This window comes from Lemur catta, chromosome 6 (assembly GCF_020740605.2).
Source record: "Lemur catta isolate mLemCat1 chromosome 6, mLemCat1.pri, whole genome shotgun sequence".
Taxonomy (NCBI): domain Eukaryota; kingdom Metazoa; phylum Chordata; class Mammalia; order Primates; family Lemuridae; genus Lemur; species Lemur catta.
Genome location: NC_059133.1, coordinates 25,512,217 through 25,531,304, shown reverse-complemented (window position 1 = coordinate 25,531,304; position 19,088 = coordinate 25,512,217). Strand labels below are relative to the sequence as shown.

Here is a 19,088-nt window from a genome sequence, read left to right as displayed (position 1 = left end):
TAAATAAATAAAAGAATCCTTCAAAACTAACTTTGAAATTTGGGGAGAAAAATCTGTTAAATTCTAATTCCCAAATTAGAAAAATGACATGGCCTTCTGATACTTCGTTTTAAATACTTCATTATTTAGATAATAATTCTCTTATTAGACAATTCTTCCAAAAGTGCAACTGTAAATGCTTTTCTGTTTGAAAATATTAATCTAAATTTTATTATAAGTTTCTCTTAAACTACATATAAATGTTAGAATAGGCTTATCAAAATTATTACCTACATATTGTCCACAGACAAATATATTAACAAAAATAAGTAACCGCTAAGTCTGTATATTAATCAGTACACAGCAACAACTAACACTTGATCAGTACCTTTAATTTATGAATATATTTTGTTATTCATTCTTTTTTTTAAACATCACAAAATGTCATGAGGCAAGAATGCATTATTAATAACATCTCTACTTTTCCACTAAGCTAATGAGGTGTAATTATTTACCCATAGTCACACAGGTAATAATTTATATCCAGGGACATGAGCTGAGGATTTCCTTTGTTAAATCATGTTAACTAACTTTTACTAGAACAGCGACCTCCCTCTTAAGGTAAACGAGACACTATTCGTCAAAAATACATAACATTTAAAATGCGCTAAGAAGAGGCAGAAAGAATAATTTAAAATGAAACATTTAATAAGATTTAGAGAGATAAAAGTAACTTTTAGAAATATAATACATTTTACAAGCTTACTTGTTCTTGTAATGTATGGTTTTTTTCTTGTAACTGGTTAAGAACAGCAGTCTCTCCTTCACCAGCCTGAATTTTTGCATAAAGATCTTCTCTTTCTTTTTCCAGTAATGAAATATTTTCTTTACTCTTCTGTAATAAGGCTTCAAGGTTCTGGATCTTTTGGTCCTTATCACCAATTTGACGTAGTACTTGTTCCAAATCATTCTGTAAAGAATTGAAAACTATTACTTTAAGAATAGAGAACTTAAAAAAGTTATTCCTCAAACATAAAATAACTGATACTAAATTTTGACACTCATAATCTTAGTCTTACATTTTTAAGATCTAATTATTACATTTTATATAATAATTACATTATTAAAATGTAATAATTACATTTTAACATGGCAAATTTAATTAAATAGAACAATATATTTATGTATTGTTAAAATTTATTTAATATTAATCTATATCATTGATAATAAGCCAGAATTTAACAAAAACCCCTCCATTAACCACATTCTTTTTCTGACACCCTATAATGTCATCTCCTACTACTACTCTTCTCATCCGTTTAAGACACATGGGACTCATTATTCCTGAATCACACCAGGCACACTCCCACCTCAGAGCCTTCCCACTAATTGTTCCTTCTGCCTGGAAATCTTCCCCTATAGAGTCACATGATTCACTCCCTCTCCTTCAAATGTTTGCTCAAATGTCATCTTCTCAATTAGGCCTACCCTGACCATTACGTTTAAAATTGCAGCCTTTCCCAGTATTCCCTATCCTGGTCATTTTTTTTCTTTCCATGGTGTTTCTCTTCTTCTTCTTTTTTTTTTTTTTTGGTGTTTCTCTTCTAACATATTAAATAATTTACATATTTTTCATGCTTATCTGCCTCCCTCCACTAGAATGTATGCTCCACAAAGGTGGGAATTTTTATCTTGTTTTATTCATTGATGTATCCAAGATATCTGACACACATGTTCTAGAATATTTATTGAAAAAAACAGAAAAATAAAGAACTACATTGAAACTTACATGCACTTTTGCAAGTTTACTTCCATACGTCAACAGAACTCTTCTATCAACATAAAAAGGGATCCCTCTTCTACTCTACCAAGGACCTCAGTGTTACAGAGGATAATGCAATAGCCTACCTCGAGAACAACACCCACTAATATTCTTGGGCCGGCTGACTCATAGCCTTTGTCTCTGCCACAATCATTTTAAGAGAGTCAGACAGCCTCTACCCAGCACAAGTCCCTAACCAGCCCTCTGTAAATCCTACAGTGCCCACACTGCCTTGCTAAGACAGAGCCAGTAACCACGTGGTGCTCTCAATGATGCGTGCTAATGCTAAAATATTTGCGCTCAGTCACTTTCAAGTATACTTCTCATCCTTGTAAGCTTTGGTCAGATGATGAAAGGTAACCTAACCTCTCTGCTTTCAGCCTCTGCTGCTGCCACCGATAACCTCTCTCCATATTTTTCTAATTTTCTAGAATCACAGTTCTAGGCCTAAGCTTTTTCCCATAAAAGTTACTCTGTTTCTAAGTCTTAATTGAAATTTGGTTCTCCCTTTCCAGAAGTTGATTACTGATCAGTAAGGCCTATTCCACGGGGCAAACAGAGGAGGTTGACCTTTTCCTGGTTTTTCACTGCTATTATTCTCTCCCTCATGTAAAGGCTTCGTGAGGCTATGGGGAGTAGCCATTTACTTATTTTACCCTCTACTCTTCGTTGCTATCATCTATAAATCCCTACCTCATTCACTGAAGACTTGAGACCTGATTTAGTCTTTCTCTCAATCCCAATTTCTGCCAATTTCCTGGGAAATACAAAATACATAGAGAATTAAGAGCATAGCCTCATATTCATATCATCTTAATTCCTGGACTCATTCTATATTTGAATCACTCATATAGGACCTTGTAATCACCGGAAATGGTTCCAGCTAAAAATTTCCAACTATCCTACTCTGTGACACAACTTACTGTCTTCTAATTTAATAATCTCGTTTCTACTCTTCAATGTCAGAGACCTCAATTTCTTTCTAGTTTATTCGGCATCTGCCTAGCTTCTCCTCCTTAAACTAATACTTGGGTATGAACTAACCTTAACTATTTTTCAACCACATTCTCCACTTCCTCTCACCCCAAAATTTCCAAGACAGCCACCCCCAAAATGTCCAGTCCTAGATCAATATTACAATCTTCTTTTTCCACCCCTGTGCTTCTAAGCACTGTTAGAGTAAAATCACAAACCTCCATCAATTGGAGCTGCTACAAATTTCTGGGTTCCAACTTTCATTACAGTATATACTCAGAATTACCTTGTCAATCCTTTTTTTGAATAAAGTGCTCATCCTCAAACATTCCCCTCAATAACTAACTAAAAGCTTAACTAGTCTCTCCAAATTCTCAATATCTGCTCGTCTGATATTCAGCTATTACTATTAATATCTCCAATTTTATCCAGAAACATGAGGTCTTCAGGAATGACCTACCTTGATTTTCCATTCCCTTACTTATAAAATTATATTTTAAAATTTTTTATTTGTATTTACCTCCATATTTACCTCACGCTTCAGTGGATAGGTTCAAATTCACCCTCCCCCATTGCATGAGTGGCATCGTAGCTTCTTACCAATACCTAATCCCTTCAGTCACTCTCCTCCAATATCCTTAATAACGCCCTCTTTACAAGTCCCTTTGCCCTAGACTTTAAACATGTTCATGTCTATCTTATTCGAAAAAAAAAAAACTCCCCAGCCCAAAACCCCTCCAGTTTCCACCTAGTCCTTATCACGTTCAAATTTCAAAGTAATTTATATTTACTCTCCTGACTCCCTCATCTTCATTTAGTCATCAATCAAAAATCAGATTTCATCTCTATCACTTTATTGAAATTATGTTTCACAAGGTTACCAATTTACTTCTTAACTGCTTAATCTAATGGACATTTTTCATTTATAATACTGAGCTTTCCCACCACACATCCACACTTGAAGTTGCTGATTACTTCCAACATTTGACTCTTGCTATTCCTCTGGCTTCCCCTCTGCAGGTTCTCCCTAATTACCCTGCTCTTTCTGTCTTTTGCTGGGCTCTCTTCCTCTTCCACCCCCCTCTTAAATGCGGGTGTTCCTCAGATGTCTTATGTGACAATTGTCTATTTTTCTCACTATACTGTCTCCCTGGCTGATTGCATCTGCTATAATTTGGATGTTTGTCCCCCAAACCTCATGTTGAAATTTAATTCCTAATGTTGGAGGTGGGGCCTAATGGGAGATGTTGGGGTCAAGGGAGTGGATACCTCATGAATGAATTGGTGCTGTTCTTGAATACTGAGTGAGTTCTTGCTCTATTAGTTCCTGCGAGAGCTGTTTGTTCAAAAGAGGCTGATACCTCCCTTCCCTCTCGCTTTCCCTCTCTTGCCATGTGATCTGTGCTCAAGTGGCTTCCCTTTGCCTTTTGCCATGAGTGGAAGCAGCCTGAAGCCCTCATCAGAAGTAGATGATGGCACCATGTTTTTTGTACAGCCTGCAGAACTGTGAACTAAATAAGCCTCTTTTCTTTATAAATTACCCAGTCTCAGGTGTTCCTGTATAGCAACACAAATGGACTAAAATGGCATCTATTCTAATAATTCCATTTACCCCCTATATACTGATGTGTCTCTCAGCTAATATATAACATAACCCCCTGCTCCATGTTGCCAAATCCAATGGGATTCTCAGTCTTCATCTTGCGTGGCCTCCATCCTTCCTATTGTCCAGGCCAAAACCCTTGGAGTCATCATTGACTTCTCTCTCAATACTGTATATCAATCTATCAGTAATTCAGTCAGCTTTACCTCTCAAATATATTTAATATCTACAATCTGACCACTTCTCACTACTTGTACTTTTCCATTCCAGTCCAAGTCACATCATTTCTTGTGTGGATTATTATAGTAGCCTCTTAGCTAATTTCTCTGCTTCTACTCAGGTACCCCTACAGTCTACTCTCAATACAGCACCCAGAATAATCCTGCAAAATTATAAGTCAGATCATTTCATTCCTTTGCTCAGAACCCTCCAATGATTTCTCATCTTACTTAGAATAAAATAATGTCCTTAAAATTACCTAAGAGTCTCTGCATGTTCTGATCCCCTGTGATCTCTACAATGGTGCCCCTTTTAACTCTTCTGTCATTTACCCACTCCAGCTACTGACTTCTTGTTATTCCTGAGACATCCTCAGGATCTTTTAATGCACTGATGTTCTTCTCTCTGATATCCATATGGCTCGCACCCTCCCTTCCTTCAGGACATTCATCTTCTCAGAGAGCCTAACACTGCAGTCCCACCTTCAGTTCCCAGATATTTCCTACTCCCTGTCCCTCCTTCTTTCATCTCCACAGCACTTTTCACCATTAATATGCTATATGTTTTGCCTGTTTACCTTGTTTATTGTTTGTCTCCCTCCCTAGGCTCCAGGAGAGCTAACATTTTTGTCTGTTTTGTTCACTACCATGCTCACAAAATCAGTTCCTTGGCTGAGAGTAGACATTAATAAATATTTGTTGACTAATTGAAAAGAACAAATAAATGAATTCAATATTTTGATCTCTATGCGACTCCCATGCCACCCTCCAAACTCAGAAGGGAGAGAAAGACATATTACTTACTGCCTCCCTCAAACTGTAACATTGTTTTTAGGTACGCATCATTACATTGCCATTTCCTAGAGGGCAGGCACTGCATCTCTTTATTCTCAGTGCTGAGCACAGTGACTAACAGACAACAATCAATAATATCCAATGAATTAATAAAAGAATGAATTAATAAACCAGTATCAAAGGCAAATTCATTTCAAACATTTGAGCAACCTCCCTCACAAAACAAAACAAAAATTTAACTTCTTTCAATATTCTAAGCTATGCTGTAGACTTTCTATAAATTTAACCCAATCAATTATATTTTCTATGCCTACAATTCCAATGTTCACATGATGGTTATGAAGTAGGAAAAGAAATGACCAACAAATACTAAATTCTAATGTGGGAAATACAAAATGTTCTTCTGTACTGGGCTAACTAAACCAGGATATTTTATTTTACCATTTTTGACTTTTCAAATAAGCTATTTTAATAAATAATAAAACATGAATTTATTATTTACAAATAATAATTTAAATAAATACTAAATGTAACCAAATACATTTAATAGATAAATTTATCTAATAAACAAACTTAACATTAAATAAATATTTTACATAAATTTATTTATAATAAATAAATATACTTGTTTAAAACAAATAGTTTTCAACTGTCTTAGAAAAACTTTTCAATATATCAATCCAAAGAAAAAGAATTTTCTGATTATCCAGATACTGAAAATTATCAAAAATGCTTATAATCAAGTATTTTGCCTTATCTAGTTTCACCACAACAAAAGAATAATGATTTCACTTAATTTCTGTTTAAAAGGCCAATAATTCAAATAATGTTTACCTGAGCTTCTCGAAGTTTTGCTGTAGTACTTTGCTGAAGAGCTTGTTGTTCTTGATGCTGTTGCTTTGTTTTTTCTAACTGATGCTGCAATTCTGTAGAATTTGTTACTTTTTCCTTCAACTTAAAAAAACATAGGCTTTCAGTTGACAATTTAAAGGCATAATGCTATCATTCATAAATATCTGGCAGTACTTCAATTCTTAAGTATGAACAGAAAAATAAATTTAGACAATATATAACATCAGCTTTAAAAGCAACATCTCATTACTTGTAGAATCTTAATCTCATGAAGAAACTATTCTCCAAGAATAGACTCTCATCCTAAAAAGAATACAAATCTTTCTCCAGGTTGGCATTTAGCTTATTATTGTTTTTTGTAGACCAATATGATCAAGGAATTAATTACATACAAATTATTTGTAATAATAATCTAAACCATATTATCAGTATTTCTTTTATTTTCTTCCATAACAGTCATTTTCAACAGTTGGAAAAGAATAAGATCATCCACCACATCTAAAATTTTAGGTCTAAAAGAAAATCTATGGCTGAAGCTACAGATTTTGACCCAGAATATTTGTTTAATTCCAATAAAAGACATAATTTAATGATAACATTTATCCATTTAGTGGGTACCATTTTTAGCAACTGCAGCTTTAATTAGGATAGTATTCAATCATATGTTTAATTTTTAAAAGTGAAAATCCTTAAAGGTAAAGTTTAAGGTAAACTCAAAGTTTATATGTACCAACTACATGTCATTAATGACCCTCACCAACAGTTCATAGTTTACTGCTTCATTACTGAGTGGTCCTTCCTGAGTAGGAAGACCCCAGCAGTCTGACAGAGGTTCACCCCCTGAATTTTTCCTGCCTAAAGCTGAAAGAATAGTCTTTTTGGTGCATTTCTGTTGAGAACTTTGGGGAATACAATCACAACAAAAATGACTTAATGTAGTTAATAAGTAAGATATTGCTGGGTAATAATAAATGTTGTACTTTGAAATTTTTTTAAAAGTCCAATTAAAGCTCTTGACCATTAAAAGATTGATGAATCACAACAATATTTAAGATTCCTCAAGTCTATCAATAAGCTTGGTAATAGAAGCTCATTTGAAATGCTAGCTTACCTGTTCTTCTAAACGAGAAAGTTTCAGTTGTAAATCAGCCACTTGTTGCTCTTTATCCATCAACTTTTCACTTGAAAGTTGTCTCTGCTCCTTCAGCCTACCATGAGCTTCCCCTAGTTGGCGCTCTGTCTCCAGAAGTTTGCCATGTAACTTTCAAAAAGAAAAAAAAGTATGTACATATATATAAACACACATACACAGACCACCACCTACTTTCCAAATAATGTTCTATTTTTTATCAATATAAGTATATATTATAAGTATAATATCTTAATTTTCATGATACTTTAGGGACACCTAAGATCTTATATAGTAATTTTAACTGCAGCTGAATTTTAAGCACATAAATTATAATGAGTCACATAAAATCGTGATTAAACATCACAGTTTTTGTTTTTGTTTTATTGTTTTCTTTTAAAAAAATACAGGGGACTGGGACTCTCATTTGCATATAAGTGTTAGAAACATCTAAGGAACTTAAAATAAAATGAAACTTAAAAATTAAGACACTCAGAGCACACTCAGATCTATTCCACAGTAATTTTTAAAGTTCCACAGTAATTCTTCTTGGTTTCCACAGTCAAGAACCACCACAGTTGACTTCATACATTTAGGTATCGGATAGAGCCCAAAACACTAGCAAGTCCTCAAATTGGCACATAATTTCTAAAAAAAACATAGAGGAAACTATTATATATCTCTTCTTAAATGTTAGGTGACCCTCATTCATTGATTTTTAAAATGCTACACAGTTAAAACTAAGGGAGAAATTTTCCCTAGAGCCAAGAACCATCACTTTCTCAAATTATTTTCTCTAGTACCACCAGAATATAAGAGCTGGTTTTTCCTGGGAGGCAGAAGGGGACAGAAAAGGAGTTTTTTTTCTTTTTTCATTAAAAAAAGAAGAAAAGTTTATAGTAATTTCAGAAGAATTAATGCACAAGTGCTGGGAGTGTAGAACAACATGTAGGAAAAAACTAAGCACACTTCTGTATTCTTGCGGTGGAAAATAAAATAAAGAATGGTAAAGAGCTGAGAAGGGAGGCCAACGAGATCACTGCATGCCTTAACAGGCATCTGAACTTAATCCCTTGGGCCAAAAAAAATAAGCTATTAAAAGGTTTAAAAGCAGTGTTGGAACATGGTAAGACTTGCTTGAACCCCACTGATTGTATGGACAATTTGACAGGGACAAGACTAGCCAGAGGCAGACCAGTTAGCAGTTGTTAGAGCGGTTTAAGAGTAAGATAAGGAGGACTGGACAGTGGACAAAGGGAAGACAAGCTAGAGAAATATTCCAAACTTTTCTGATCTATCATATCATGGAACTCACAGTCTAATCTCAAAAATTAGCGATAGTAAAAATGAAATACTCTAATTCCTGAAACATAACTATAGCTCAATAAATTATTAACATAATCATTATTATTACAAACAGATAAGTCCATAAAAATAATTAATTACAATAAAATAAACTATCACTGCCACTTAAGTAAAAATAGTTGAATGTTACCAAAAAAGTGGCTGAGGACTTTAGTCTCCCCTAAATCTCCATTTTCAACCAATTTTTAATATTACCTATAATTAATAATTAGAATACAGACATTAAAAAATTAAGTTTATGGAAAAGTCAAAACCTGCATTAAACTTCATCTAATAGATGTTATTTAACTATAAAAAATAGTTGTTTTAGGACTAATTTGTTTTCTACTTTCAAAATATCTAATTTTTATATTACTGGTTTTATAATAATTATGTTTTAAAAATTTGGCAACAAAAAAGAATTTTTGAATTAAAACATGGTCAACAATTTGAATTAATTATAATAGCTAAAATCTAGTGATTAACTACCATGTGCCCAGTACAATCTAAGCAATTTATATGTATTAATTCATAAACACTTTACAATAAACAATGCTTTGAAATAGATACTATCATTTTTTTCTTAAGAGAAATTGAAATTAAAAGAAATAAGATCTGGCAGCACTCCAGGATGTAAAAATTAAGAGTTAATTTTTTTAAATGGCAGCAATTTTTTAACATGATCAACTGTCAAGCACACTAAGAAGAAACCATAGAGGGAATTATAATAAATAAAACAATTATCTCTTACTTGATTAATTTCACTTTGGAGTTGTAACCCATGCTGCTCCTTTTCTTCTCTCTGCTGTTGTAGCTGTTTGAACTCTGCCTTAAGATGCTGGTACTTGGTCTCTACTTCAGATAATTCTTCTTTGAGCTTTTGAGAGGCTTCTCCTTTTTCACTCAGTTCTGCCTGTATTCTTTGCAGTGAGGTTTCAGATGCAGATAATCTTGACTGAAGTTGCTGACAATCTAGGTCTTTTTGATGAAGGGTTGCTTGTATATTCTTTTTACTCACAGATTCTTCATTATGTTTCTCCTCTAACTGGGTATAGTCTAGTTCTTTCTTCAGCAACTTTTCCATCAAGTTCTGAAATATCAATGTAACAATTTATTTCCTTTCCTAATATTTTTAGTTATTCCAATTGTATAAATAATCTTTGGAACAGTACTAGCTCCTACTAAATGTTTTAGTCAGTATTACAATATAAATCAGTAAAATATTCTGTCAGGAAGAATTTAATTATTACATACTAACTTATGATTTTATTATTGGTCCACTTGACCAAACTCTACAAATGTGACTTAAGAAATGCCAATAAAATGTTAACATAAAATAAAAACACTAAAACCTACTAGATTCTTTGGAGTATGAAACATATTTATACTTTTCTACTTAAGTTAAAAATTAAAACTACTTTTCTACCAGCAGAAATTATTTTGAATAACAATATTAGTATATTGTTAGTATATTGTTAGTATATAACATTATTAGTATATTTTTGGCTTTGCAATTTCATACTTGGTAAGAGATTTAGCATAACAATATTGTCCACTGCTTTAGTACCTAATCCTATTGATTGCATTTTTTTGTCTCCTATTCTTGATAAAGACCATTTTTTAGAGTCATAAGCTAAAACTAATTTAAATTTCTCTCTAGGTATTTAAGAATAGTGATCCCAAGATATCACTCACCTGCCACATATTTTTTCATTTTACTCAACACTATCAAGTACAAAATATAAAAATAATACCTCAAATCAAAGATCTGGATCAACCACCCTAATCAAATGTTGAAGTCTGGTCTCAGTGGAGTTGTAACAATTAATACTGAACATTTTAAGTCAATATATTTACATATAAAATATGGATCAGAATTTTGTTTTCTTTATTTTTTATTTCAGCTTATCATGGGGGTACAAAAGTTCAGGTTATATATATTGCCCATGTCTCACCCATCCCCCCAAGTCAGAGCTTCAAGCGTGTCCATTCCCCAGACAGTGCATATTGCACTCATCATGTAGCTATACTCCCATCCGCCCCCCCCCCCGCCCCCGAGTCAGAACATTCAATTGTGTCCATTCCCCAGACAGTGCACAATGCACTCATCATGTAGGTATACACCCATCCCCTCCCCTACCCCCCCACCTCAGTCCGATACCCAATTGGTGTTATTCCCAAATGTGCACTAAAGTGATGATCAGGGAAACCAATTTGCTGATGAGTACATGTGGTGCTTATTTTTCCATTCTTGAGATACTTCACTTAATAGAATGGGTTCCAACTCTCTCCAGGAGAACAAAAGGGATTCTATATCACCATTATTTCTAATAGCTGAGTAATATTCCATGGCATACATATACCACATTTTACTAATCCACTCATGAATTGATGGGCATTTGGGTTGTTTCCACATCTTTGCAATTGTCAATTCTGCACAAAAAGTAGCCAGGCTAAGAAGCCACTATATGAACTTGGTGGTTCAACCAGTAGACCTTTATTATATTCACTATCATATGCAGTGTGCTGGAAGGGGATAATACAGAAGAGTAGAGGACAATCAAAGCCTTTGTACCTTAAACAGACTATAATCTAAATGTAATACATACATTTTAAAAAAAAAACCCTTTATAAGAAAGAAAGTTAAAACATAATGCACAGACAAGAATAAATTAATAGAAAAATGTGTCAAATTTCTTAAGTACATAATTTTTTTAAAAAATAAAATGAGCAAAGTCAGGCGGGGGGGGGGAGGGGTTAACTAGTAAGATGACCTGAAAATAATAAAGCTTGAGCTTGATTTTAAAAGTGGATACCCCAAGTACCCTGATTTGATTATATTAATGTATCAAATTATCACCCTGAAAACATGTATATCTAATATGTATCAATTTTAAAAAATTTAAATAAAACAAGCAAAGTCATATGAGTCAACAAGTAAGACCACTTGAAAATAATAAAGTTTGAGCTTGGTTTTTGAAGTGGTAAGAGGAATTAAGGAACACATATACATGACTCATGCCATCCGCTCTATACAAATATATAAAAAGACACAAAGGAAGGGACAAACAAGTCACAGGTAGGGAAATGGCAAACACTATTCACTCAGGGGGGTAGTAATAAGTCTAGGTGCCCCAGGTCCCAACATGGGAAGGGCAGCAATAAAGGTTCTTGAATATTTACTTGTCTGAGGAAAATTGAGTTAATGCACATTATGAAGTAGGACTATACTACAGAAAAGCAGTGTCCAGAAAAATGATATAAGTATGTATAAGAGAGACAGGATGAGAGACAGACTCAGAAGTAAGAAGAGCAACCAGGAGTTTGCAGCAAAATTAACCAAAAGATGTGTGCCTTGACCGAACAATAGAAACAGAAAAAAGAGCTAGAGCCAAAAGATTAGGGAAAAAATTATACTTTTGATACAACTATACATTAAAAAATTATCATTTTAATTTTATATATATTTTTTACTTTTTTTAGAAATAGGGTCTCTCTGTCACCCAGGCTGGAGTGCAGCGGTGCGATCAAAGCTCACTGTAGCCTCAAACTCCTGGGCTCAAGTGATAATCCTGCCTCAGGCTCCCAAGTAGCTGAGACTACGGATGTGCACCACCATACCCAGTTAATTTTTATTTTTGTAGAGACAGCATCTCACTATGTTGCCCAAGCTACTCTCAAACTCCTAGACTCAAGCAATCCTACTGCCTCAGCCTCCCCAAATGCTGGAATTACAGATGTCAGCCACCATACCCAGCCAAGAAAAATTATAAATATTTTTCTGTGTTACTAATAAGTAACTCCAAATCTTTCCTGACATAATTTTTACATTTGTTTTGTTTGGGAAGATAGCATTTATTTTAGGATTCATAAATTGAATTAAGTCTATTAATTGATCTATAATTCATCTTTTTAAAAGAAAATTCTAAGTTATTGGATTTCATGAATGCAACCATGCTCACATACACTGAGGACTTGAGCAGTACATAATTTTTTAAATGTGCTACAAAAATTAAGGCCAGTAATGAATTAAGGAGTCTTCTTCTCCATAGGCTCACATATAAAGTGCCCAAGTAATCCCACCGCTTCTATAGATCCTTCAGATAGCTTTACTCTTTAAGATGCAAAAATACATGGTAATAATCAGTGACTGCTTAAAATTGACTTGTCCTAAAAAATTAAACAAAATCTACCTGCTTTATTCCACAGGTGAGAGATCATTCAATCTTCTTTAAAAAAAAAACCTAAACAACTTTTTTTTAAAAGAAACTAATCCATTCACACTACATAATTTTTACATGCAAAAGGCTAACATATTTATTATTACAAACTATTTATTCTTATTATGGTTTTCCCATGGAATCTGAAGCAAAATATTATAGCGAATACATGGCTTTTGAAGATAGATTTTTTTAAAAAATACAGTGGAATACATTAAAGAAAATAATAAGAGCATTTTCACTCATCTATATTAATCTTCACAACAATATACAAGATAGGGATTATCACCCCCATTTTACAGATGAAGCAGCCAAAGTTGAAAGGATTGGCCTGATATGATTGGCCAAGTGGCAGAGTAATAGATTGTGATTCTAAATCCAATACATTTTTCACAACACAATTTATACATGCTATAAGTCAATTCATGCCCTCCAAAATATATCCAAGTTTAAATTATAAAATGAATGTTAAGCTTATCTCATAATCTATCATTTGAGTAAGCAAAATTCTTCCCTTCCAGGCCAGGCCTGGTGGCTCATGCCTGTAATGCTAGCACTCTGGGAGGCCGAGGTGGGAGGATTGCTTGAGGTCAGGAGTTTGAGACCAGCCTGAAAAAGAGTGAGGCCCCGTTTCTACTAAAAATAGAAAAATTAGCTGAAGCAAGAAGATCACTTGAGCCCAGGAGTCTGAGGTTGCAGTGAGCTAGTGAGCTATGATACGCCACTGCACTCTAGGCCAGGTGACAGAGGGTGACTCTGTCTCAAAAAAAAAAAAAAAAAAAAATTCTTCCCTTCCAAATGTCTAGTCTATTTCAATTTTCTCACCAATTGTTTTCTTGATATATTAATATTTTCTTATAGTGATAATCTCCTTATATTGGGCTCCATTATTCATCTGTTACTTGCCCAGGGAATGAAAGTGAATGCCAAAAAAATGATATTTTTTAATGTTTTACAGCATACAAAGTTGTTTCAGAGATCTCATCTCATTTGTTCCTCTGAACAGCTTGGCGAAAAAGAACAAATTAAACTACTTTGTAGCTCTCCAATCAATATCTTATATTTTACGAGATATATATGCTCTTATGTGGTCCTATGCCTTTTATACATCTAGTTCTCAACATGAAATGCCAAGCACCCCTCTGTCATGTGAAATGCTCCTTAGCATCCTTAAAGACTCAGCTAAAAAGTTACATCTTCTACAAAAGCCTTTCCCAATTTACTAGGCAAGGTAGAAAACTTCCACCTTGGTCTTGACCCAACCCTGTGTACAACACTTAGCAAATAAAAACAACAAAAACAAAAACAACCAACATTCACTGAAGTGATTACTAAAAGCCAAATAAGCACTTTAACATCTATTAATTTATTTAATACTCATATCAATCCTAAAAGGTAAAGGGCTTAATAGCACTTCTTAGCAGGAGAGCAAACAGACTTTGAGAGGTTGAGTATCCCAGCAAGTAAGTGGCAAAGCTGAGATTTAAACATGCCTATGACTACTGTACTATGCTGTTCATAACGATATACTACTTTGCAATGCATGGTAACACACAGCAATGTAATAACTACTTGCCACATCTGGCTCCCACTTTGGCCTATGAGCACCTTAACGCTTGGACTGATGGAAAGGGAGAGCAATGGGGACTAGAAAAAGAATGATAGGTGAGACTCAAAAAATAACTCAGTCTCTAACAATGACTATATTATTACAGTAGCAGCTTTAAACAATAGGATTTTGTTCAGAATTTATATGGAAATAGTTAATTAAATTAAACTGCAGGATTTTGTTCAAATGTCAGAAGTGATTTTCATTAGAAACTAAGAAGGAAGTTCTTTCAGTTTTTCCATTTTGTTTTTAAGTTTTCAAGGCCAATGATTATAAAACTCTGGTTTAAAGCTGAAAGCCTTGACATTAGCACAAAAGCAATTATCTTTTCCGTCCATTATAAATCACAATGCTACCTATCCTACTTGATGCTGCCTGTGACCCACAAAAGCTGCCCAAAGCATTTTGCGTAATAGCCTTCAAAAGACCATGTACAGAGATTCCCAAATTCAAAACCCTTGGCTATTACCACTGTCAACAATTATGGTTTGCCCTTAAAGATATAGGGTAAGGAGAGGTTGAGGAGGCAGACAGTGAGGATACAAAGAAAAGGCAGATGCAACTCTGTGCTTGCTCTGACTGGTGATCAAACCCTAAACAATGAAACACTTGGGGAAAAAAATTGCTATATTTATGTAAGGCATTATTAAGATTAGCAGACAATCCTATTATTCCCTAATCAAAAATCTTCCAATGTTACCACACTAAAATCATCTTGATTCTATATATTATCCATAAAATAGCCATAGTACTTCTTTCTATAATGTGTGTATGAATACACACACACACACACACACACACACACACACAATCTGTGCTGGATTATTTGACTGTACATTACATGTCAAATCATGTCCTTTATTAGTATTTTAATGTTTCAAAAATACATGAATTACATGGATCATAAACACCTATAGCATGCAAATCGCTACTTGACATATCAGAGACAGAAGGTAGGCTGTGAGTTCAAAGAAATTAAAAATCAAACTGAGAACAAAGGCAAAACTAAAGTGTTACATACATAGTTTGCTATGTATAAGTTGACAGGAGAAAAAAGAAGTGCAGAGGTTTAACTAGGGAAAAGCATAGCTATACAAGAAAATTAAATTTCAAAAATCAGTCAGCATCAAGAGTTGATGGAGAAATGGATAATGTGAAACTGGTATAATTACTTTGGAAAATAGTTTGATGTCACTTAGTAAATTTAAGCATGTGTGTACCCTACAGCCCAGCAATTTTACTTGTGAGTATGTAACATAGAGAAATTCTTGCACAAATGTGTTAAGAATTTTATATGGACGTTCATAAGTATAATACTTGTAGTAGCAAGGAAAAAAATAGGAAGTATACATAGAGCACTTCTATTGCATACCAAAGTATAATATAGTTGTCATGAGGAAAAGTACTCATGTAATTGTTTGAGTTATAAACTGAACTAGCCACCTTTTTTATGGAACACCATTTTTACTGGAAAGATTGACAAACTATGATTATTCAGACTTGAGTAGGAAGACATTCTGTCACTTCAAAGAATAGAATAGATAGTGTTTGTTTCCAATGAAAAATTCAAGCTTTCAAATGAAGCTTAGAATTTTGGAAAAAGTATATCCACCACCACAAACTTGACAGCTTCCTCATACTTAAAGCCTGTTCTGAGACTGATGCTGATATTGACAAATGTGATTGTTTTTATATTATACAAGAAATGTGTCAACATTTGGAAGATCTGAATAACTCAGTGAACCAATATTTTCCACATGACTAATGCATGATATTACAAAATCATGCACAGGAAGAGATCCACTCAAAAGACAAGATAGAACAATATTTAATGTTACTAAGCACAAAAAGTTCATTGATACGGTTTCACATTCTACATTGTAACTAAATTTTTGAGAAACTATCACTTATCAAATTTTAGTATAGTATCAAATAAAAATAGCCATAATTATCTGAAAAGGCTATTAAAATACTCCTCCCTTTTCCAACTATATATCTGTGTGAGACTGCATTTTCTTCATATACTTCAACCATATAATATAAAAGCAGATATGAGAATATATCTGTCCTGTATTAAGCCAGATATTAAAGAGATTTATAAAAATGTAAAATATCACTATTCTTGCTGAATTCTTTTGTTTTGGAAAATGATCACTTTTCATAAGAAATGTTATATATGTGAATTTTAATGGGTTAATGTTTTTAAGATAAATTAGTATTTTTTAAACTTTTAAAATTATTAATATAGTAAGTAGCCATAGATATAACCCTCACTTCCTCAAAAAAATAGCTCTTTTGAGTCCTTAATCACTGGCCAAGGGCAGCAAATTACCCCAAAACTTAGCAGCAGCAACCTAAAATAGTATCTACTATCTCACATAGTTTTTGAGAGTCGGGAATTCAAAAGTGGCTTAACTGGGTGGTTCCATGTCAGGATCTCTCATGAGGTTTTAATAAGCTGTTGGCCAGAACCACAGTTTCTGAAGACTTGACTAGGGTTAGAAGATCTGCTTCCAAACTCATTCGGATGGCTGTTGGTAGCAAGCTTAATATTTACAGCTAATTACATTTATCTCTTTTTTCACTTCTATCACATTCTTTTCTTTCTTGACATTCCCCTTGTTTTACTTTACCAAAATATTAGGTTCAAGTTATTAAAGTCAAACCAATATATTTGCTACATCTTTAAATAAAAGGGTTTAATAAAACTCTACTCCCCAGCACCGAAAAAGTAAAATCATGGAAAAAGAAAAGTATTAATACCAGTACTTCTCCTGCCCCCAAACTAAATACTATCTGTTGCTCATTTATAAAGAAACAAGGCAGAAAATATTAACATTTAAAAATACAAAATAAAGAACAAAGTTGGAGCCTGACACTTCCTGATTTCAAAACGTATTACAAAGCTACAGTAATCGGGCAGTTGGGAGGGTGGAGGAGGGGATGGGTAAATTTACACCTAATGGGTACAGTGTGCACTTTCTGGGGGATGGACATGCTTGTAGCTCTGACTCGGGCAGTGCAAAGGCAATATATGTAACCAAAGTGTTTGTATCCCCGTAATATTCTGAAATTAAAAAAAAACAAAAAACAATGTGGTGCTGGCATAAATATGGACAGAGAGACAAATGGAATAGAATAGAGAGCCCAGAAATAAACCTTTGCATATATGGTTGCTATGGTCTGAACATTTGTGTTTCCCCAAAATTCAAAATTCATATATTGAAATCCTAACCCCCAAACGAGAGGGCATTAGGAGGTGGGGGCCTTTCAGGGGTGATTAGATCATGAGGCCTGAGGTCTCAAGAATGGGATTAGTGCCCTTATAAAAGAGTCCCCAGAGAGACACCTGTCTTTCTCACCATGTGAAGACACAGCAAGAAGGCATCATCTATGTACCAGAAAGAAGGTCTTTATTAGACACCAAATCCGCCAGTGCCTTGATCTTAAACTTCCCAGTCTTCAAAACAATAAGAAATAAATTTCTGTTGTTTGTAAGCTACTCAGTTTATTGTATTTTGTAATAAGACCCCAAATAGACTAAAACAATGGTCAATTGATTTTTGACAAGGGTACTATGACCATTCAATGGGGAAAGGACAGTCTTTTCAACAAATGATGCTGGGAAAAATGGATACCCACGTACATAAGAATGAAATTCTGATACCATATAAAAATTAACTCAAAATGGATCAAAGACATACATATAAGACCTAAAACTATAAAAATCTTAGACAAAAAACAAAGGAAAAGCTTCATGACATTGGACTTGGCAATGATTTTTCGGATATAATGCTAAAAGAACAGGCAACAAAAGTGAAAGTAGATAAATTAGACTACATCAAAATTTGAAACTTCTGTCCATCAAAGGATAGAACAAAAGAGCGAAAAGACACCCTACAGAATGGTATAAAATATTTGCAAATCATATATCTGGTAAGGGATTAATATCTGGAATATACATAAAACTTCTACAACTCAACAACAACAAAACAGTTAAAATTACATGGCCAAGAAGCACATGAAAAGATGCAAAACATTCTATTCATTAGGAACATGCAAATCAAAACCACAGTGAAAATTAAAAAAACCACAATGAGGCATCACTTTATACTCATTAAGATGGCTACTCTAAGAAAAAGAAAGAAAGAAAGAAAAATAAAATAACCAGTTTTGGGGAGGATGTGGAGAAACTGTTGGTAGGAATACAAAAGAGTACAGACACCACAGAAATCAGTATGGCAGCTCCTTAAAGAATGAAAAATAGAATTACCATATGTCGATCCAGCAATTACACTTCTGGATAAAAGAGTTGAAACCAAGGTTTCAAAGAAATATTTGTACACCCATGTTCTGACTAGCATTATTCACAATAGCCAAAAGAAATAGTACCCCAAGCACCCATCAGCAGACAAATCGATAGTACGATATAGACATATAATGAAATATTATTCAGCCTCAAAAAGAAAACTGAAACAAGCTACAACATGTATTAAGCTTGAGGACATTATGTTAAGTGAAATAGTCACAAAAACACAAATA

At 33.8% G+C, this 19,088-nt stretch overlaps 1 protein-coding gene across 3 annotated transcripts in view; it reads right to left on the bottom strand.

Annotated features, from left to right (window-relative positions):
• Positions 1-19,088, bottom strand: part of EEA1 (early endosome antigen 1) — a 102,767-nt gene that overhangs the window by 36,262 nt on the left and 47,417 nt on the right. For all 3 annotated transcript variants that reach the window (XM_045553253.1, XM_045553250.1, XM_045553252.1), the window contains 4 exons: positions 9,469-9,807; positions 7,356-7,505; positions 6,227-6,346; positions 746-949 (listed from right to left, as the gene is read on the bottom strand). In XM_045553253.1, coding sequence (XP_045409209.1) covers positions 746-949; positions 6,227-6,346; positions 7,356-7,505; positions 9,469-9,807 — 813 coding nt within the window. The remainder of the gene's footprint in view (positions 1-745; positions 950-6,226; positions 6,347-7,355; positions 7,506-9,468; positions 9,808-19,088) is intronic.